Source organism: Lonchura striata, chromosome 3 (assembly GCF_050655825.1).
Source record: "Lonchura striata isolate lonStrDom1 chromosome 3, ASM5065582v1, whole genome shotgun sequence".
In the NCBI taxonomy this organism is placed as follows: domain Eukaryota; kingdom Metazoa; phylum Chordata; class Aves; order Passeriformes; family Estrildidae; genus Lonchura; species Lonchura striata.
The window spans coordinates 54,574,114-54,596,567 of NC_140705.1; the positions used below are offsets into that span (position 1 = coordinate 54,574,114).

At 39.3% G+C, this 22,454-nt stretch overlaps 2 protein-coding genes across 6 annotated transcripts in view; one reads left to right on the top strand and one right to left on the bottom strand.

The window, feature by feature from the left end:
* The window catches only part of MED23 (mediator complex subunit 23), a 37,863-nt gene extending 35,003 nt beyond the window's left edge, over window positions 1-2,860 (bottom strand). For 3 of the 5 annotated variants that reach the window (XR_014953751.1, XM_021540698.4, XM_021540696.4), the window contains exon 1: window positions 2,734-2,860. Coding sequence is in view for 4 of the 5 variants with exons in the window: in XM_021540698.4 (XP_021396373.3) it covers window positions 2,734-2,793 (60 nt within the window). In the remaining variant the exon portion in view is untranslated. Of the gene's footprint in view, window positions 1-2,627 lie in introns of all 5 variants that reach the window. The other 2 variants (XM_085575180.1, XM_085575179.1) reach the window with 1 other exon arrangement.
* Window positions 2,861-8,000: 5,140 nt separating this feature from the next.
* ENPP3 (ectonucleotide pyrophosphatase/phosphodiesterase 3) overlaps window positions 8,001-22,454 on the top strand; it is a 36,358-nt gene continuing 21,904 nt past the window's right edge. Inside the window, exons 1-8 of the mRNA XM_021540695.3 lie at window positions 8,001-9,161; window positions 12,161-12,239; window positions 14,270-14,392; window positions 15,693-15,818; window positions 16,882-16,942; window positions 18,183-18,280; window positions 20,685-20,764; window positions 21,342-21,461. Of these exons, the coding sequence (XP_021396370.1) occupies window positions 9,045-9,161; window positions 12,161-12,239; window positions 14,270-14,392; window positions 15,693-15,818; window positions 16,882-16,942; window positions 18,183-18,280; window positions 20,685-20,764; window positions 21,342-21,461 (804 nt within the window). The 5' untranslated portion in view covers window positions 8,001-9,044. The remainder of the gene's footprint in view (window positions 9,162-12,160; window positions 12,240-14,269; window positions 14,393-15,692; window positions 15,819-16,881; window positions 16,943-18,182; window positions 18,281-20,684; window positions 20,765-21,341; window positions 21,462-22,454) is intronic.

The window sequence follows — 22,454 nt, forward strand, 5'->3', positions numbered from 1 at the left end:
GTGAGCTAATGTTAGAAGGTTTTCTATGACAATCATGGCCACAGGATGAAGCACAAAAGACAAAGTCAATTGTTATGGGTCTGTACCAGAGAATGATAGGTGTCTTCTGCTATTCCAAAGATGAGATTGTTTTGTTTTCACACAGACATATAAAAGTTGTGGATCCAGATGAAGGCTTTGTTTCTTTGTTTTGGGTTGGTTTTTTTTTGTTTTTGTGTTTTGTTTTTTGTGGTTTTTTTTTTTTTTGGTCTTCTAAACATCTAGAGATCAATTCACTTCCCAAAGCTGGAGAAGTTGTTTGATTATCTTATTACAGCTGTCTTCTCATCATTTGAAAAATTAGCATTTTTGAATTCCATTAAGTTTTTGCCCTTCTTATGTTCATGACATTCAGTTACACAAATCAATTAAATACAATTACTTTCCCATCCAAATTTAGATCCACTGCTTTTTAAATTCGACTGAATAATGTAATGGTCTTGTACTAGATAAAAAAACCAAATATGAATATTCAATAAGACCTTCCTTTACCCCCTCCCTCTCTTTTTCAACTTCATTTTGCTCAAAGGCTTCTACATCATTATTCTAGAACTTCAGCAAATAGGTTCTGGAAAATATTATCCTAAAGCCTTTCCTACTTTTTGTAAGAATTTCATATTATACTCAGGTGTGATCTATCACTGATATTATGTGTTTTCATTGTTACATTACAGACACAGAAACATGTAACAAAATCAACTTGCTGGTGTTCCTTTTCCATCATTTGGCTCAGAATTGTCTGCCACTGCTACTCAAGAAGCAAAGGAGAAGCTGACACTCATGTGATCTGCACAGAATGCAAGGTAAAGTTTGATGCTGACCACCAAGTCCGTACCAGCAGCAGGGAAAGCAGTAAGTTGCTATTTTATCAGTTATGGCTCTAAAAATACAGGGAAATTTTCTCAGGAACTATTTTGTTGTTGTTCCTTATGAATCTTAGACAAATAACAGTACATAAAACCAGGTAGCGTGACAACACAGGCAAATGACAACATTAAAAATGTGAAAATAATCTGAATGGCCAAAATGAGGAATCAGTCACATGTAGGCAATTGATATGCTACAAGCAACTTAACACCGCATAAAGAAAAGTACATCATGCATTTTATAATGCCAGCTTAAAACAGAATGGTTAGGCTTTTCTTTCCTCTACTGAAATTCATCACATGGAAATAATTTTCACTTTCTCTGAAATCTACAGATTCTTTCCACTTCAGACATTTGAATCAGCTTATTTTTTGTCTGAAATGTCAGTCAGGCTCCCATTCAGGATCAGCTCCTGTCACCCCAGTGTTTCCAACTGTGAATGTCTCCTATCTACCAAGAAGCTCATTCATTTGTGCTCCACACAAGTGTGATTAATAACCCACTGACCTGGCTTCACAAAGGGAAAGTCCTGTTCAACTAATTTAATATCTTTAACTAATTTAATATCTTTTATAAGGTAATGATAGACAGATATTTGTCCTCTCCACCTAAAGAGGACAAAGAAAAGGCAGTGGAAGTACTTTTTCTGGATAATGCTTTTAATACTACCCCTCATAGCATCCTTCTGGACAAGCTGTTGAACTGTGGGATAAACAGCTTCAGAATGTGCTGGGTGAAGAAGTGGCAGGAGGGCAGAGATCAAAGGGGTGCAGTCAGTGGGGCTGCATCTGGCTGGTGATGGGTCACCAGTGGTGTTCCGCTGGGCTCCTAGAGTTCAGTATATCTATATAATGGTGCAGGAGGTAAATGCAGCAGGAGGTAAATGCACCATTAGCAAACCTCCTGATGATACTAAACTGGCAGGTGCTGTTGACTCTCTTGAGGGATGAGAGGCCTTAAAAAAGGATGTGGATAGACTGGCGCACTGAGCAATCAGTGCCATCAAATTTAGCAAATGCCAGAGTCTGTACCTGGGACAGAGTACAAACAAGTACTCTGGGCACAAGAGTTAACTGCTGGGCACAAGTATAAACTGGGACAGGAGCGGCTGGAGACCAGCCCTGCAGAAATGGATCTGGGAGTGCTGGTCAGCAGCAGCTCAGTGCGAGCCAGCAGGGAGAGCCCAAGCAGCCAGGAGGGCAAATCCCATCCTGGGATGCATCAAACCCATTCAACATTCACACAAAAGAGGTGATTATCCTGCTGCACTCAGCTTTGGTATGGCCACACCTCGAGTTCTGTGAGCAGTTCTGGGGCCTTGAATGCATCCATGGGCAGGCAGCAAAGCTGGGTAGAATGCTGGAAAGAATGTCGTATGGAAAATGGAGGGAGCATTTGGGTTAACTGTGCTTCGTTTTGCAGGCAGCATCGTGCGTGTGCCTTCCCACAATCCGATCATGCCATTATGCTGTCTCGCCTACTCGGGACATCCATCTTCTCCTAGGCTCCTTCAGAACTCTTTAGACTGCTTATTTTACAGCAAATTCAGCGCTCTGTGATTCGGTACTGGCTACGCAAGCTGTTTTACGGCCGGTCCTCTGTCCCAGCCTTCCTACAAAGCCCAAGGCCCCGCCGCCGCCAGGAGCAGCAAACACGGCCGGGTCGGCGGCGGGGCTGCACCGCACCGACAGCGCCAGGAAAACCAAAAGCACCTCTCCCACCTGGCTTTTCATCTCCTTCGGTGCTCCCCACCCCAGAGGGAGCACTGCGGGCCGCGGGGACCCGGAGGCGGCCCCGGCAGCGGCGGCGCTCCGGGGACGGACTCACCACCACCTCCTCGAAGATGCTCTGCAGCTGCGTCTCCATGGGCACCATGGGGATCGCCATGGGGCCGGCGGGCCCCGGGCCGTGGTCCGGCGCCGCCGCGCCTCCCGCCGCTCCTCCCGCCGGAAGCTGCGCCCCGATCCCGCTCCCCGGGAAGCCGCTGCTCGGCCCCGCCGTTCCGGGCAACGTGGGGAAAGCGACGGCGTCTTAAGTCTTGGTTTTGTTTTTCTTTTTGCAAAAATATTCGCTTAGGCTTCTTTGGTTTTTGTATAATATTTTATTTGAATAATTTTTTTTTGGGGGGGGAATATTTAGGCGAAATGCTGCTCTGGTTCTTACGGCAAGGAGCCGCATTAGGGTGTAAGGATCTCATTATTATGAGATCTCTCTCTGCAGGACTGATCTCCAGCCGCTTCTCTCCCTGTTTCTACTTGAGCCCAGTTTGGTGTAATTACTGTGAATCATAGAACAATCTGAAAATGCGTTTATCTAAAGACATCCAGGAGAACAGAATCAGCACTGCAGGATGGGTCGGGCTGGAAGGAATCGCAGTGGATCATCTGCTCCATCCTCCCTGCTGAAGCAGGGTCATCCCAGAGCACGTGGCACAAAACTGTATCCGGGTAGTTCTTGACAGCCTCTCCGGTCAATCTATTCTGGTGCTTGATCACCTGCACAGTGAAGTTCTTCCTCATGTTCAGCAGGATGTGCATCAGTTTCTGCCAGTTGTCTCTTGTCCTGTTGCTTGGCACCACTGAGAAGAGCCTAACTCCATCCCGGCATCTTCCTTTCGCATACTGATAGACACTGATGAGTTCCTCTCCCAGTTATCTCGAAGCTGAAGAGGCTCCCTCAGCTTCTCGTCATAAGAGCAGTGCTCCAGTCCCCCAGTCATCCTCTTAGGCCTCCACTGGAGCCACTCCAGCAGCTCCATGTCGCTCTCAGCAGAGCTGGACACAGTAAAATGCAATAGTATTACATTTAAAAACGAGTACAAGAGTATTACATTAGAATCTTGGGATCATTAAGTTGCGAAAAGACCTCTAAGAATGTCAAATTCGACTGCCAAGCCGATCTCCAAATCATGTCCCCAAGAGCTACATCTACACATTTTTTCAACACTTCCAGGGATGGTGATTCCACCACTTCCCCGAGCAGTCTGTTTCAATGCCTAAATACCTTTTCAGTGATGAATTTTTTCCCAATATCCAATCTAACCTCCCCTGTTGCTATTTGAGGCCATTTCCTTTTGTCCTATAGCTTGCTACCTGGGAGATGTGGCTGACCTACACCTCTGCACAGCCTCCTATCTGATAGAGAGCATTATATTTATATGTGTATATATATGCAGATGTTTTTATACTAGAAAGAAATGTAAAATGCTGAATCAAGACAGTGCTAAAATTTTGTGTGTGTTTGATGCTGACACTTTATTTTCTGAGCCGTCTGTGGATGTTAAGCTGCAAACATGCAGCTGGTACTGGTAAACAGGTACAAACTTACGTCTTGTACAGAAAAATAAAGCTGATCAACTCCCTGTCTGATCAACTATCAAGGTGATAACTAGAGGCCTCAGAGCAGTGAAAAATTAACGTTTTCAGGCTTGGAGCTGAGTGGAAAATAGCAGAGTGGGGGAAACACTCACATGGAATTGGATAGACAATTATTTGTTTTAAATGTAAACAGCTTTTGTGTAAATAGGCCTGGAAGAATACATGACATAAACAATGAGAAATGTTATAAGTAAATTTAAGAAGTACAACAGAGGACAGTGATACGTGTGGCATCCGTGCTTGCACAGCTAGAAGAGATGTGTTTTGTAGACAACAGGCACAGGATGCTTTGAAGTCAGTGCTTTCTTTTCAGCAGTGGTTAGGAAAGAAATAATGCTTACATGTGTATTATTTAACTAAATGTACGTAACAGATGATCATTGAAAACAGAGGGGATGCAATTGAAGGTCTGCTTGTGCTTGCTTGTCTTGCTCTTAGAATTGGGCTGCCCTCGGTCTTAACGTGAAGTTATTTATTCTGTAAGAATTGTTCTTTTTACTCTTCATTGTGTATTTATTTAAAGAGTGTTGCACAACAATCTGAAATGCCCATCAAGACCCAGTGTCAGTATTTGTCCATTCAGGACAGACTACCTCATATATTATTAAAATGACAATGCACAGGGTATAAGTGTCTACTCAAATTTTGTGCCAACCTCCTAATCCATTCTCACAGTGACTCATAAGAGGACTGGAAATTAGTTGCCTAATACAACTTTACCTTGATTTTAAGTCACTAGCCAGCATACATTCCAAATAGAACTTAGCATGTAAGCCTAAATCTAGATGGTCATATTTAGTAGACAGACTTGGTCTAATCCTAGTTAGGGTCCTGGTTTACAACTTGCCCCAAATACTATACCATATTTTGAATTTTAAAACTGAAACCATGTAATGGTCTTGAACCCCCAAAGAGGCTCAAATGGTGATTTCTGTCCTGAATTAACATCTTGTCTAACCAGATCTCATTTTAACAAAACTGAGCTACCTATGATCCTACCTTTGTGTAGAAAAGTAGTAGAAAGAAGGCTCTTGGTCAGGCACAAGGAGTATGACACATTATGTAGATGGTTATGATTAGATTTATTGCTAATATAGTGTCTAAATATTGCCAAAGCAATATTTAGTATACATTATAATATATTAGTATACAATATAAACATGTAATAATATATAAATGCACTATAACTGGCTTATATTATAACCAGCTGGAAATATACAGATTTACAGTCTTTGGCCTTACAGAATTCACAATGGCAAAGCACCTGTGGAGATGCTTTAGGATTTTATCTCTTTACCTGACTGGGTTTTGGTGCTTTTATTCACCTGCCCAAAAGTGAGTGTTCCTCATCTTTAGGCTGAATGTACCCTGCAGGCATCCCTTCCAGGACAGGGGGATCTGCCTGGAAGCTGCCTGCCGCCTGGGAGACCAGTCTGCCCATTTGGCCCAGTCTCCAGCAGTAGTTTAAACACTTTTGCAGGCTGATGTGTGCCCAAGTCAGTCGAAATCATTACACCTCCCTGTCTCTGAAATTTGTCTTTGTGGAATATCCATACTGTTCCTCCTGGAATGATCACTGTCCGTTCTTATCTTAGCACCATTCTCACTTGGTTTTCTTATTTTAGGACAAATCATATTTCCCATGGGACACAATTGTAAAGGAGAGGGGTGTGTGTATGGGGATGGGCACACTTGAGGACCTGATGAATTTATCTCAGTCACAGTTTAGCAGAGAATCTCATTGAGATGGAACTGGGAGCAAGGGGTGCTGGGGCAGATCAGGCCTAAGCAAAGATCTTCCTGCTTTGCCTGAGGGAGCCAAGGATCCAGGGGGAGAAACAGTACTGCCATTAACCCTGGAGCGACTGCACCTGGGTCCATCTGCCAAGGCATGAACCATTATGAGACCCTGCCTGTACTGCGTAACAGAGCCACACATTTTACCAAACAAGGCAGAAGAGGTGAGGATGAAATTACTCTCTTCACCCAGACACAGAAAAAGAAATGCACTTTTCAAAATTATTTGTAAATACTATTACTCTAGCAAAACCACCTTCATCAAAATGACCATTTTAATGACATTTATGAGAAAAATGTTTAAACTTTGAAATGTTTTTTTCCTGAGTGCTATTCATTTTAGAAGACAAATGACAAATGAGTACAAAGATATCTTAGAATGTATGGTGTGTAGGGTCTTTCTGGCTCTTCATGGCCCTGGAGGACTTTTAGCTTCTTAGCAGTGAATATTGAAAGTGTCTACAACACAGCGTTATTCAGAAATTATCCTCCCCATTTTCCTGACATGCTTGTTAACATGTATATGGCAGAGATGTCCTGCCTGTGTTCTTTGAAAACACCTTCTTCTTCCTGAAAGTATCAGATGAACTGAGGACTGCAGTGTAACTATGGGGAATAGGTTTTTTTATACCCTCACCCTGCATTGGTATAGTGTCAGTCTGTATGCAGAACAGTCACTCAGAGTTATGATTTAGTAATAGAGAGCAGAAAGGATAATTATGTCCTTCTTCCTCATTGGTTTTTTTAGTCTTATGTATTGATCATATGGATTGTTTGATTTTTTTAATGTGAATTTTCTTTTGGTAGGGATGAAAATAAGTATTTTTAACATATGAGGCTGTTGATCTTGAAACAGAAAAGTTTGGGTTCTTGATTAATAGTTATCAAGTTTAATAATTGAATTTTATTGGTGAAAAATGTTCTAGAATATTGTAAATCATCATGAAGACAGTATAGTATGTCAAGTTAGAGCAATGATTGGGTAAAAGTAGCAAAATCAGGTATATGGGATCATATTCTGTTCATTTTAGCTGTTGCTGAGCAGTTTTTAAACAGACTGAGAGCCTCCTCTCTGAGTAGCGTGGAATACACAAGAGGCTGGGAGGGGGCACAGCTAGGACATCAGACCCCAGCTGGCCAAACTGATATTCCACACCATATGATGCTGTGCTCAGCAATAAAACTTTGGGGAAAAAAAAAAAAAAAAAAAGGCATAGGAAATGGACAGAATAATAGTGTCTGCCTCCCCAAGTAATCATGACATGTGGTAGAACTCTGCCTTCCTGAAAGTGGCTGAACACCTGCCTGCTGATGTGAAGTGGCCATGAAGTGACTTTGCTTTATGTGAGTGGCTTTGCTTTATCTATTAAACTGTCTTTGTCTCAACTCACAGGTTTTCTCATTTTTACCCTTTCTGTTCTTACCTGCTTCCCGCAGCAGGGGACAGCATGAGTGGCAGTGTGGGGCTGAGCTCCCTGCTCAGATTAACCCACAAGTGTGCTTTTTGGCACCCAGTGTGGGGCCAGAGGGGTTGAAGATAATGACAGATTGAATAGGAATGTGCTCCACTGGACTTACAGCTGTTTACAGCTATTTGAGCTATTTATTGGCAGGCTGCTGTTCTCACGGGAGGACCTGCTTGCTTTGCTCTTTATTAGAATGGAGTGATTATTTGTGGTTGCCCTATGCTGTAGTGCTTATCACCTCACTTTCCTGTGCCTAGGAACATTTTGATAACAGCATTGGCCATGTGCCTGGGCTGACAGATGGCCTGGTCACTGCTGCTGTTCCTGTACTGCTGTAGGCATGTTGTAACCGTAGTCTGAACTCAGGTTGAAGAGGCTGTGAGCTCTGAATAACACCAGGCTGGAGCAGGTATACCCCAAAGTGTCTGAGGCTGTGGGTATGTCCATTGTGGAGCAGTTACACCCCTGAATAATAATCTGTCTGTAAAATAAAAGATGATGATGATGATATGTGTGTGTGTATGTGTGTGTATGTGTGTGTGATTAATGGGGATGTGCTGGATAATGTGGGACATAAGCATGACTCAGATTGTATAGAATAAGGAGATTGTACTAATTTGGGTTGCAGCGGAGTTAATTTTCTTCATACCAGCTGGTAGAGTATAATGCTTTGGATTTTTTTAAATATAATTATAAACATTATAAATTTAATTATTATAAGTTGCAGCTCATGTGATGCTCAAATTTAGAATCAGATCAACATCTGAATAGTTACAAATTCATCATAGTCCTAGTAGGCTATGAAGGTACATTTTAATAGCAGCCAATCCTTCCACTAACCACCAAGTTGAAAAACAAATAGATTTTTAATTGTACTTAAACAAAACGGTTTTATTTTTTTATTGAAATTGATTTGGCTGTATACAATTTGTTTTTAATCAGCACAGTTATAAGTACTGCAAAAGAAAAACGGTGTAAGAAGGGGAAAGAAGTTGAGACAAAAATGGTTTGAAACTAACAGGGAGGAATCCTCTGATGCTAAATAAGGAAAGGGATGTGAATACATAGGCGTGACACAGAACACGAAATAAGAAACCGGCTTCTTTCATACTGGTTTCGTGTACTTAGCACTTTCTTTGAGGATGAATTCTCTGGATGAGAAGCTTTTAACCAAATAGTTGAGTACTTGAGTATTTTAGCATTTTATTGCTTAGCAACATTTTAATTCTAATCTTCACTTAAGTGTTTGCCTAGTGCCGTTCTTATCTTGAACAGTCAGGTTCCCAGAAACCTGATGTTTTTCAGCCTTTGACCTTTCAGAGTAGTTTTCCTGCTTGCTTTGGCTTCCTGCAAACCTAACACGGGTGCAAGAGCTGAAATCTTATTAGATCTATGAGCAAAGTACTAGAACTCTTGAAGAAGGAGTAGCATCTCACTCGCAGCAAACACAGCTGGGGAGGAAGGCAGAAGACGCAGACGAGTGGCAGATCTCGAAGAAATGGAGCTTGAGGATGATAGAACCAGGGATCACAGAGGATATTCAGAGGAGATGTCTTTAAAATCAGAAGAGTATGTGAAGAAAAAAAAAGTCTTGAAATACAAAGTCATCTGTGCTGTAAGTAGGGGCTGCTTTTCAAGGATGCTACTTCTACAATTCTCAAATCTGCAGGATTTTTTGAAGTTTCATTGTATCAGTATAATTATTCAGGGTAGCTTAGTAATTGGTAGTTAAAATTTTACTGCATGAGTGTGTCACTGAAGCTGCACTAGCTTCACTGGCACATTTCTAAAGTTCTTCTGGTACATATGAAGCAATTTATTTTACTGTCAGTTTTTGTTGTACTTCATTAACCTGACAGTTCTTTTGCATAGTGAAGACCTTGCTTCGATACCTTGTTTTAGATATTGTCTTAGAACAGATGTGTTTGTGGCCAAAGTAACCACACTTTCTTTTTCCTTACTTTTGTATATTTATATAACAGAACCTATAGGCAAGTCGCTGGCAAAAAACACTCAGGAGGCAAGGCATGGGGAAAGCCTAATGAAACGTTTTGTAGAATATTGTCAGTCCCACATCTCAAATATCGTGTCAGCTCTTTACCTCTTCCCTGAGGATTTCAGAGCTTCAAGCAGCTGCCTTGTAAATAATAAAGTATAGGCTTTAAGTTTTTAAAATATTTTCTTGTATCTTCTGTTGGTGACCACAATAGAAACAAATATGTATATATGTTTACACAAGCTCTCGCATTTGTAAATTGAAATTTAGAGAAAACTACAGGTACTGATTTTAGAAAAGCTTGAAACTTAATTTTGAAAATAACCCTATAAAAAAGAGTCAAGCTACTATAATCAGCTCTATGTCATCAGAACAATTTTACATAGTACAATTTCCTATTTAATGCTGCATTGTGCAAGGATTGCATAAAATGTGAGGGAAATACTGGAAATTGTGAAAAAAAGAAGATGAAATAACAGACATATTTTTTCTAAGGTCATCAGTTAAAAATGAGTCATGGGAAAGAATGTGGGAAAATTGCATAACTATAAAGAAAGGTAAATGTTACCTTCAAGAGGTACATGGAAGAGTAAAGTGAGAACTTTAAGTCTACTAAAACATATTCATTCTTTCAAATGCACTCGTTTTCAAAAGCCTGTCTATACAAAACTCACAATCTACATATTGGAGGTGTAAAGTGTTAATATTTCCCACAATTTATGTTTTTGTTAAATCTAATGCATGAAATACTTTCTTGGCAACTTCTTCCTGACTTACTAACAGTAAGGACTTACTAACAGTAAGTCCTCCAGCAAACAGAGCATATGCACTAGGAACAACTTTTCTAAGAATAAGTAGTTGTAATTCTGAATTTGGTCATAAAAGTTAGCTGTGGAAAGCCTGAGGATTTGAATAGGTACTACCGCCGTTATTTCACATTAAGAATGAATGTCCCAAAATCAAGGGTGTTGTGTAAATATTATAACAAATGGATCATCTTATCTATATACCTGATAGGAATTTTTGGTTTTTACTTCATCTGTCTTACTTGAAGAAGTGGGGATGTTTGTTGCTGCAGTAGCTGTATTTTAATTTGTACTTCCGTTTAGTGGGATCTAAATGAATTTGTAATTTATTTCAATTACAAATGTGAGTTTTAATCAAAATGAAGGGTAAAACCATAGTGTCTTTAAGGTGAAAAGTACATGCCCTAGTGATTAGGCTTATCTGTGCTCAGTGAAACACTTGGCAGTGTTATCCTCCCTGCCCAGAAAGAGTGGCTGCTGGTCTAGCCCAAACGAAAATCTTAACACCCTTATTCTCAGAACCTGCTGACTGGAGGTAGGATTAAACTGCTGCCTTCACACCTGCAGTTTCTCTTCAAGGGGCTTCAGCATTTCTGCCAGTTTGGGCAATCTTTCCTCCATCCTCCATCTGTCTCCCTCATCCAGTTCTCTCACCAATCCCATTTCCACTCCTTTTGAGGTACATCTCTACAAAAAGCTGTAAGTAGCAGGAAGAAAGTAAAGTTGAGAAGGAGAAAGTATGAAGGAAGTAACTATGGTATTGCTAGTGTTTGGTGTTGCCAAATAAATAAATCAGTTGTAAAACCACACCTGCTCATCCCTCCATGCTGCCACACTTTTGCCCAGCACCTGCAAGGCAGGACAGGCAGCAGCAAAGATCAGGGGAGGCACGTGCAGTTGTTCTCAGTTTCTTAAGATTGCTGTAGTCTCAGATAAGAGGTTCCATTACAGCTACACTGAGCTTGAGAGTACTCCTCTCTAATTTCTACTTTATTTTTAACCTTAGTACTTCCAGGAATCAGCTGACTGAATCCTGGAAATGGCAGAAGACAAAAAAAAAGCTCTCAGGCAAAAATGGGACATAATCTGGGCTGTTTCATGGTGATTTTCCTGTGATATGCATCTTCTTTCCCATGATTATTTTAGCAAAGATATATCACAATATACTCTGAGAATGTTGTCCCTTTTCACTGCACCTTTCATCCAGCATGAATTGTCGTTTGTCTTTGGTCTACTGAGCTTTGTGTCTATTGAGCTGATAGAGGCTTCCTCAGCTCTCCCCCACTCTCCCAAAAGTTATGCTGCTTTATGTTAGGGAGCTTCCTTGGGCTGTTAGTCTCCTTCCAACCTAACTAACAGGGTGACTTATTATAAGAAACTGGCACGAGTGAAAATTTTACACTTGCAATTTTACACTTTACTACCTCAATCTAGCTGAATTTCTTAAGAAATCCTTGTGATCATATCAAGTAAATACGGAAGTTAAATAAAAGTAATTGCCTTTATTTGTACAGGCAAAGCCTATGCAAAACAGATTAAGTACACTGATTACTTCCTACTATCTTTTCTCCAGCAAAGATTTCCCCAATTACAACATCACAACTGCTGTAGGTTAAAAGTGCAGCATTAGGACCTCAGCTTCTAAGGTTCTTCTCTCCTATATTCAAGCCCAATGTTTTGGTGAAGAGCTTCAGAGAAATTATTAGTTCTTAAGAAATAATGCATTCATATAAATATTAATGAATTAATTTCTAATAAACATAACAATTTACCACAGTTGTGAACATTGGTTTCCCTGTGTCTGTGTGACAGGTTCTGCTGTGTGCTTTGGTGGTTGTATCCCTGGGACTAGGTTTAGGACTAGGACTCAACCGTGGAAACCAGGAGCAAGGTACGTTTATGATACTTTCAGCATAACTGCCAATGATCTGGATCTGGCAAAGGCTTTCAGCAAAGGCTAGTGTACTGTAAATGATCTGTGAAAAGTTCTTGCATTTCTCAAGTTTGATTGCATAAAAATTGAACACTCACAATCTATACTTGAAAAACCTATCCTAAACCACTGTCTTGCTGAATCTTTCCAAAAGTGTGAAACCTAGTTCATGGCACCCTGGAAGCTTTATTGCCCTAACACTTCCAGAAAATTTGAGAGATGTTATCCTATTATATATAGTTAATGCAGTTAGTTAAATATTTTGTGAAAGAAAATAATTGGATAATCTTCAGTATATTTAGCATAGTTCAGGAGGCTGATGCTAAAACTGATTATGAATATTCTTTGAAAACCTGAGTTTCTGTAAATCTACAATAAAAAGGGTGTAGTGGCTTGAGTCAGTAGAATGGTATTTTTTAGTTAGAAAAACAAAGTAATGTTTTGATATTGGGGGAACAAGCCAGTCCAGGTGAGAACAAAAAAATTCAACACACTGTGAATTAAATAAAACACTTCCTTTAAAATCAAAACAATTGTAATCCCTTCTTGAAGAGTTCAAGGAAGCACATTCTCATAGCTAATCAACACATAATGTACTTGTTTACCTAGTAGCTCATTAAGTCTTAGATCCTTCTGAAAACTTTCAATAGCAAATAAAATTAAATAGAACCATAATTGGTTTTTGATCATTTGAAAATCATTTTAGCTCTGCATAGGCTCTACAAAGTGGGTATTAAAGCCCAAATTTGTAGGCAGTGCATCCTGCAAAAGCATGAACCTTGTCGCAATTATAATAGAATTGCCCTATCAAACCTGAGTAGATAGTTATGCCTATTCCTGTTTAACTGTGTGACTGGAGAAGAAAGCTGGAAATGCAGGAGCTCAGCAGGATTCAAACAGTATTTCTGGAGTACAGACAATGTGCAAACAAGGCTTGTCCATGTGGAGGCTGGTGTGGAACTGCGAGTAGTGATCTTTGGAGATTTGTGATTGCCCTAGGGAGATCCAGAGTTGTCCCTTCACCCTGCTTGAAGGTGTCAGAGCTGTGTTGAGGAAGACTTGTCTCAATTTTCAATGCCGGGCCTGTCCTCTTCTTTATTTTAATTAAAACAGCCCAACCTACAGATTTTTAAGGGACATGGTAACGATAAAGTAGCAGAGATATTGCCAGAGTCCTGAGTGCTCCAATAAGTTCCGTGGATTTTGTCCAGATAACTTTTGAATGTCTCCAGGAAAGGAGATTCCCCCATGCTGTCCCTATCCTACCCAGGGCCCAGGAGCCACTGCCCCTGTCCCAGCACTGACCCAGCAGGGATGGCCTCCAGCTCACCACAGTCTTGCCCTGCCCAGATGCGAGTCCGCTGAACCAGACCTACCCACAGGCCAACAACCTGGCCATGACCTGTCCCTGTTGTCAGGGAAGTGCCCAGTTCCCAGTGTGGGGCTGCCCTCATGGTATCTCAGCTGCCCTGCTCCAGCATGGAGTGGTGGGATGGCTCCTGATTGCTGCTCCCTGCCCAGCTGCTCCTGGGGACCCCTATGGCTCGGTACCCTGCCCTGAGGGAGCTTCTGTCCCATGCAGATGCATTACAGAACAGCCAAAGTGGGAATCACTCTTCCTCTTTTATTTCAGACTGAGAAATGAGCAGGGGAGATGCCAGTCTCCCCTTTCTCATGCTGGCAGAGTGGAACACCCTGGCATTGCCTCCCATCCAGTGGTCCTGCAGAGACCTATTGCAGAAACAGCCCTGCCCCAGGCTGTGGGCCAGCATGGTCCCAGCCACTGTCAGACCTTCAGCTCCCAGAGGGATTCCTACAGCCTTGCTTCCACCGTGTTGGCCCGCGTGCTAGTGGAAAATGGCTAGGGAATCAGATTTGGGAAATTATTCAGCACATCTCTCCCTGCAGCCCATATCCATGATCTGTTTAACTGACCTACCTGGCACAGGATTATCTGAGCATTCAGCCTCGCTGCCTTCTCCCTACAGTCAGCTGCAGACACAAGTGCAATGAGCCACACAGGAAAGATGTGTCCGGCTGCCAGTGTGACAGCGGCTGCAAGGAGCGTCAGGACTGCTGCTGGGACTATGAGGATACCTGTGTGGAGCCAAGTAAGTTCCCCTCCAGGCAGTGCTCACTGGTGTCCATTTTATTTTGACTTTTTTTCTTCATGTGACTGTAATAGAAAATGGGTAATTGTCATGTTTATGCAGATACACAGAAGTCACGTCACATTTCCTAGGGAGGGAAATGTGACCAAAAAAATCACAAAATCATGGAATAGTTATAAGGTTGGAATGGACCACTGGAGGTCATCTAGTCAAGCCTCCCTGCTTAAGTAAGATCCTGAAGCTTGTGCCCCAGTGGCTTTTAAATGTCTCCAGGAAAGAAGATTCCACAACCTCTCTGGGCAACCTTTCCAGTGCTCCATCACCCTCACAGTAAAATTATCTTCCTGTTCAGGTGGCTGTGACAGAGCCTAGCTGCCTCTGTAATCAGGTGGTAGAGAGCTGTAACATGGTGACCTGGCAGGACACAAATCTTCCTTCATCTTTCTCAAATCAGACTTCTGTATTTTTGTCCCTTATGGATAACCAAAGCATTTGCCATGCATATTTTATGGCACATACAAAGATGAAGATGAGCATGAGCAGGAATAATGGGTTATCTTTAATCAGGGCCCTTGAAGCAGCAACCCTGTTGTGCTGGTACCTCTTGCACATTTGAAAATAAGGGGTGTTTCCCAGTCAGTTGTGCTCTCCGCCCTCATGCAGACCTTGGTGGTGCTTGGGACTGGAGAAGTCCACTTGTCTTCTGGTGGACAGCCTGGTTCTGCATTGAGACCAGCCTCCTCTCCAGTTACTGTGTCTGCTTTCCCAGCAGCTGCTCATGTATTTCTTCATGCTTATTGCTTTTATTGCTTTTTTCTGCCCACTTCAGTCCTTACTTCTCTCTTTTTTTTTTTTTTTTTTTTTTTTTTTTGCTCTCTGCTGGAACTCATGTGCAAGAGCATAAAAAAGATCAGTTTGCTTCTCTTTCTCCCTGTAAAAGAAATATGGAGTGTTGTTTTTTTGGTTTTTTTGTGTGTGTGTGTGTTTTGTTTTGTTTTATTTTTTTGTGTTTTCCCTAGATCTTTTTGGAAAGATGGAAGGCTTTGAGGGAGATGACTTTGGGGATACCTTTGTAAAATAAATTTTTTTATGACTGTGTTACTGTTCAATGGACAAAGAAATAGGCTTTTTGCATTAAATGAAATCTTGAGTTTTCTTTGCAGAGCAAACTTCTAAAGCAACTCAAACAGTACTTATAAATAACTTTTTTTTTCTTTATCTGTTTAAAGGATTTTCATACAAAGAAGTTCACATGAGGTTCTGTGAACTGAATCATAGTTTTTTTCCTTTGAATTTTCAGCCCGATCTTGGAAGTGCACTACTTTCCGTTGTGGTGAGACAAGAGTACCTGGAAGTTACTGTTCTTGTTCTGATGACTGCTTGCAAAGAAAAGACTGCTGTGTAAATTACTACAGCATTTGTAAAGGTACATCAAAATAAAAAAGTTTTACATATAAATTTTTATGTGAAATAGATGGGCAAACATTGAAAATATAAAGGCAGATGAATTTTCTTCTCAAGACCAGATTCTGACTGGCATTTTGAAAAATTAATACGTTTTGAGGTGAATCTTTTGGTATTGTTGACTGTGAAAAGCACTTTTTCTGTAGAACACTGTGAATTGTGTCATTGATTAGAAAGACAGAATTATTTGGATAATACAGAAGTAGACCATGTGGGGCCTTTGGATTTTTTCCTTTTTTTTCTTTTTTTCCCCTTCCCCCCGCAAAAAATAGATGGAGACAATCTGAAGTATATATTGTAGTAGTCACCTCTAATTTAAAATTTCCCATCCTTTTTATTGTAAATCTGGTTTCAGACTGAATTTCTTATGTTTTATTTATTTTTGAATATCATTGTTGATGGCTAACTTTTTCATACTGGCTCCAGATAAACACATTAAAGAATAGTGCAGGTATAATTCAGTTATAGGAATAACTCTTGAGGTGTATGATGGTGACATAGTATCTGTTATCAGAATTCTTTTGTGTTGTTAAAGGGGATAAATCGAAGGCAACTCCTGCAAAATTACATTTGTTAACTAAATGCAGATTAAAGCTAAAAGTTGTTAAAGCACAACATACAGAAAGAAAATAAGTACTAAAGGGAGCCCTGAACTTGTGTCTAAGTGTGTCAGTGGTACTCAGAAAAGAAAAAAGGAGTAAGTAGCTCAATGTGGACAGGATACATTTTGAATATTATTAATTTAAAACTCAATAAAAGGCTAAGCTTTCCGTAGTGTTTTCTTCTTCATTTTGTTTCTTTGCTTTTCTGTGTGGCATATGTTCTTTGTTTTTGACTTGTGAGCACTAGTGCTTTCAGGGTTTGAGGGCCTAATAGGTTGCACCAAATTGTTCCTAAAGGTGTCTTTAGCCCTAGATTTCTGTTGAAGCAGAAAATGTTACAGGAAGAGCTTTAAAAAGGTAGATGCTTTTTTTGGTGGTGGTGGTGGGGTTCAGTGCTAACTCAGTATTTTGTTTTCCTTTTAGGTGAAACATCTTGGGTAGAAGAACCATGTGTGTCAATTGAAACTCCTCAGTGTCCAGACGGGTAAGATAAAGGAATTTGTCTCCTTAGCAAATACAAATTTTGTGATGGTCAAAAATACTCCAGTGTTCTGAAATAGGTTTTCATATTTATGGAGAGTAAAGTCTCTGCCCTGAGGAATAAATATTCTGTAGAAATTTATAACTAGGAATGTTTATTCTTTTTAAAACCTTTGTCATTCATTGATCATTTACAGTTTAGAACAGAGTACAGGAGTTCAATTCAGATTGAAATTCAGTTTGCAAAGACTGGAAAAATTGTTAGCATTATCAATGTTCATTTATCACAAATTGTTCATAGTCCATTTCATGTTACCATATTGTATCTTTGATAGTTTTGATTAGTCACTTTATGCAGTCTGTAATAACAGCTAGAATCTGTGATTGCAATTATTTAGGCAACAGTGTTGTTTGGGTTTTTTTTGCTTCAGTTATTTACAGGAAGAAAGTTGTATTTAAAAGATAGCTATGAAGTAGCTGTATATCTGAAAAAGTTTTGCTATATGTGCAGGATTTCAGAACCATAAGTAGAGGCTCAGCAGAAACACCATTTAAAAGTTGTCCTCAAAGAAATACAAAATAATTTCTGGTTCAGTTATGGTATTTGTGACATCATCCATTATTTTATTTTATTTTACTGCCAATTTAGTTTAACTATAACAGTAAAACCATTAGCATTGTGAGTTCTTTGTAGGTTCCTGCATGTACCTCCCAAAATAGGTATCAAAGTACACTTTTTAGGTTAACAAATAACTTGCTGAGTTAACCCAGCTTCATAGGCTAAAGCTTGGAAAGTAGTGGAGGGGGCTTCTTTGAGTGCTATACACTGCATTGCAATATAAAGATCCATTTAATTTCAGATTCAAATAAGCAAGCTGTTTTATGCAGACTGGTTTTTTACAAACTATTGATGCTAGTGTGCTTCTGTGTTTTGGAAAGACCACTGTTAATAAGAACAAACAAGGATAGTGATTACTGCCTGATGTCAATATGTAACTTTTTAAAAATGTTATGGCTGAAATGATTGCTTATATTTTATTCATCCTCTGCTCTCTTACCAGAAGGAGTGTTATTATTATTTGCTCTCAGTATTGAACTCTATCTCACACTGTGTTATTAATTCTGGGATGCACATGAATACTCCAGATCCTGCTTATAAAAGCTGAATTTATATTGTTAGATATCTTAAGAAGTCACCAACTCTCCAAATTTCTTTATGATGATAAACTTATATTTTCTTGTAGATTTACTCTCCCACCACTTATCCTTTTTTCAATGGATGGGTTTAGAGCAGAATATTTGGAAACTTGGAGTTCTTTGCTGCCAAATATTGAAAAACTCAGTAAGTTACTAAGGGTGCTTTGACTGTTTTCTTTAAAAGTCTGCATGCAACCTCTCTGGTCTCTTTTGCTACTGTCATGCATATGTGTTGCTCAGCAATAAAAAAAATCACAATTCAGGCCTCTTTCATCAGCTGAATCTTTCATTATTATATATATTCTGCATTGCTTCTTGTATTTGTGCAGCAAACATGACTTTTTTTTTTTTAATGAGGCCTCTAATATTGGTCAGCAACTTTTTTATTAAGTACACAGTTTAAAATATACATTAAAATACAGTTTAAAATTGAGAAAAAGTTCCAGATAAGCATTTCCTGCACCTTCAGTACTGCGTTAAAAAAATAGTTAAATAGGTGATAAGAGTTGAACATTACAGTATAATACAATGAGTTATTGGGAAAATTTTCTTTTTTTTTTTTTCCAAAACAGATATTTTAAGATGTTAATATGTTGATATTATTGCAGTCGGGCTCAAGTAACCATTTTCCAGCATTTCTGAATATTGTGAGGAAGAGTAGGTTGAAGATCTTTAGCTTGTACTTTAAAGCACTCTAAAAAGTGAGATCATTATTGCACACTTGGTTTAAATTCCTGAATATTTTAGAGGTCAGGTGTTACATTATGTTTCTATTACGCTCATTTGAAAATTTCACATGTATATTATGAAGTACAACATTTTATGGAATAGTTAACAATATTGTTTGTGGATAATGAGAGTATCCAGAAACCTGAACTTGAACTAATGTGCATACCTGACTTCTTGGGCTAATTGTTTATTCTCTGATGTCGTTCTGAATGGAAAGAACTTAAATCAGTGAAGGAGTCATGAATGCTGAAGGTAGTAGTCAGTTCCAGTCTTTTGAAACAAGATGAAAAAGGAATGCCAAACTGGCAAAAGGAACGAATACCATTCTGTGTCTATGTTTCCAAGAAATCTTTTGAAACATGAACCAGTCTAACTCAGCATTGCTCATATTTGTGGTCAACTTGAGCAATTCTTTATGCACACTCATATTTCTCAGAAATCTACAGGGAAGAATTTTCTTTCGTTGCAAAATAAAAAAAATATAATGTTGATTTATAGCATAAAATCTTTCCTCTCTATTAACTCCTTTAACTTAGAACTTGCAGTAAAGGTAATCAAGCTTATAGAATATGTACACTATGAATACAGATCCTGTATTGTGTAAGAGAAATCCGTAGAAAATTTTGCTGATTTTCCCATATCTTTTGATTATTCAATTATTCAGCTGTTCTTCAAACATTCTTTTAGCCTCTTTTTTTTCTGTATCACATTGGAACAGTTTTGTTGAAAAATTTCACACATTGTTTTGGTTGTTTAGTCAAAATCAACTTCTGATCTTTGACTGAAATGCTCTACATCAATTAATAAATTGTGTTTGAGCATGAATGAAATCATAATCTCGTTACAGCTTAATATAGAATTTTGTCCATGTGAATTAGATGTAAAAATGTCATTAAGGCATTTTTCAGTCTTCATATATTTGTTTTGTGGGTAAATAAGTTGAATCTTGCAGTGGATTTAGACATTACAGATGTTAATGTGCCGAGAACCTTTGATCTATGAAAAATAATGCAATGTTTGGAGATACAGGTAGGACACCTGGTGTGGTATTCACCCCAGGGCAGAACACCTGCATTTAGACACATTCTTGGAGATGTCTGCATGTGAGATGATTATATGCCTTTATGTTTAATATAGTTTGCACAGTGCAGTGTAAGAACCTAGAGGACAAGTCAGCTCAATCAACAGAGAGAGGGTGCCACAGGACAAATTGGTGCCCTAATCTGTGTTTTTGTTGTACTTCAGAGTGCCATGGCCTTCAGCAGCTGTGTCAGGAGAACACAATCTTGAAGTGATTTGCATCAAAAGTGTCCACTTTCATGCAGATGTCTTGGACATCAGAGGGTTTCTCAAGTGGCACCTGGCTCCAGTGCTTAAGCAACTGAGTCTGGAGTCCTGCTTGTCACCAATCAGCTCTGCAGAGCATCGTTTGGTCTGACCTGAGGCTTCAGTCTCACTGCATAGATATGTATAGCTAGGCCATTTTAGGTCTTGGAAGTGTCTGAGAAATTTATTTGGATTGGCAGACAGGATGGAGGAGGAGCATCTGAAGGCCAGACAGGATCATTAGACTTCTCCAAGGAGCTTAGGCCTCTAGGCTTTAGGCAGCTGAATTGGGTATCCAGGCCCACTGACTGCAAGGGGACATTAAGCTTGGCTCACAAGGAGGCACCAGGATTGTATGTCTTGTGTTGGAGTGACGTTTCTCCATCTAAATCCACAGCAACTGATAATAGTGATTTTTGTTTGGTTTTTAGACTGTTAGTTTTCAATTTAAAAAAAGATAAGAAAATGTATATTAATGCTCTGATATGTTGCAGAAACATGTGGCACACATTCAAAATACATGAGAGCTGTTTACCCCACAAAAACCTTTCCAAACCACTATACTATTGTCACAGTAAGTGAGAATTTTTGTTTTCCCTTTTCATTGTCTGGGTAACACAGAAAGGATTTTGTGGTGCCTGTTTTTTTGTGTGATACAGGAACTCATTCTATAGATATCAGAGAGAGAGAGAGAGAGAGAGAGAGAGAGAGAGAAAGAGAGAAAGGCTGAGATGGTACATACAGGCATGATCTGTGTGGCTATACATCTTGTGCTATCTGTCCCTGCCCTGTAAGCTGGTTATTACTGATCCTTGTCAGTTTAATTGGAGCACGGGTGAGGACACAGCCTTTTGATGACAGTGTTTGTTAGGGTGGGTTTGGCAGTTGCCATGCAGCCACATGACATACAGGGTACTATAACACATCAGGTTTTAATTGGGCTGGAAAGGAAATATGGAAAAGGGAATTTGATGGGCATGCTGAATTCATTGTCAGGAAGATGATCTATGTGAATTAGGAAAGTGTTCTATTTCTATGATAAAAAAAGTTCTTTAAAATTGCAGCACTGTAGCAGTGTGCATTGAAACATAATTTAGGGTCCATTTGATTTCAGGACTAAGCCTTTTATTTTGTTTATTCTCATTTTACAGGGATTGTATCCAGAATCTCATGGAATCATTGATAACAACATGTATGATGTAGACTTGAATGCGCATTTCTCACTTTCAGGGGAGGAAAAATTCAAACCTGCATGGTGGAAAGGGCAACCAGTAGGTTTGTTTGTCATACAATATTTATGTCCAGAATGGTTTGTGTCATATCATAAAACAACACAAAAAGGGAATAAAATTAAAAACTGTGCAATATATTTGCAGAAAGTACTAGATAACCTGTAGGCTTCATATAATAGGCTGCCTACAAAGTAGTTCACTTGTTATGAAAGTAAAAGAACTCTTAAAATGTTAATTCTGAGACTCAAAACTTTCATTTAATGTGGCAGTTAGTGAAAAAAGACTGAAATATTTAATCTAGTACTGGAATGGATTTCTTGCCACAGGGAGCCACAGTAAATGTTCAGTATGATTTGATTTTGGGGTATTTTTTTGCTTGTTTTTTGATGATACAAAGTGAAATTGGTTTCCAAATGACATCTATTTACACATATCTATTTGCAAATATCTGGGCATTTAAAAACAAGGAAGGGAGTAGCAAAGAGCTTAACTTCTGAAAAAAATTATGTTGTTATGGCACATTTCATAACAACCCTGAATTGTACCTATGGTTATGATTAATATTAATTTCCTAGAAATATCAAGCTCCAATATGTTGCTGAAAAGCACCCTAAACGTATGCAATATAGGGTATACTTACTTAATATACATTTATATATGTGTGTCTGTGTGTCTGCGTGGTAATGTTTATAATATACTCAAATACCCAGATTTTGGTGCTGGTTTTTTTCCTGAAGGATTCTGTCAGGTTTCTAACACAACCAGAGCTGCACATTCTAGGGTTAATAGAAATATGCCCTCTTACAATAAAATAATATAATTAGAATCTATATCTGAAATAGAAATAGGTACAAAACAAAATGAAACTAATGGAATAGAATATTTCAGTTGGAATGGACTTACATGTATCATCTAGTCTAGCAGCCTGACCAACTCTGGGCTGCCCAAACATTATATCATATTTTTAAGGGTGTTGTCCATATGCCTCATAAACACTGACAGTCACAGGGCAGCAACAACCAGCTTCAGGAA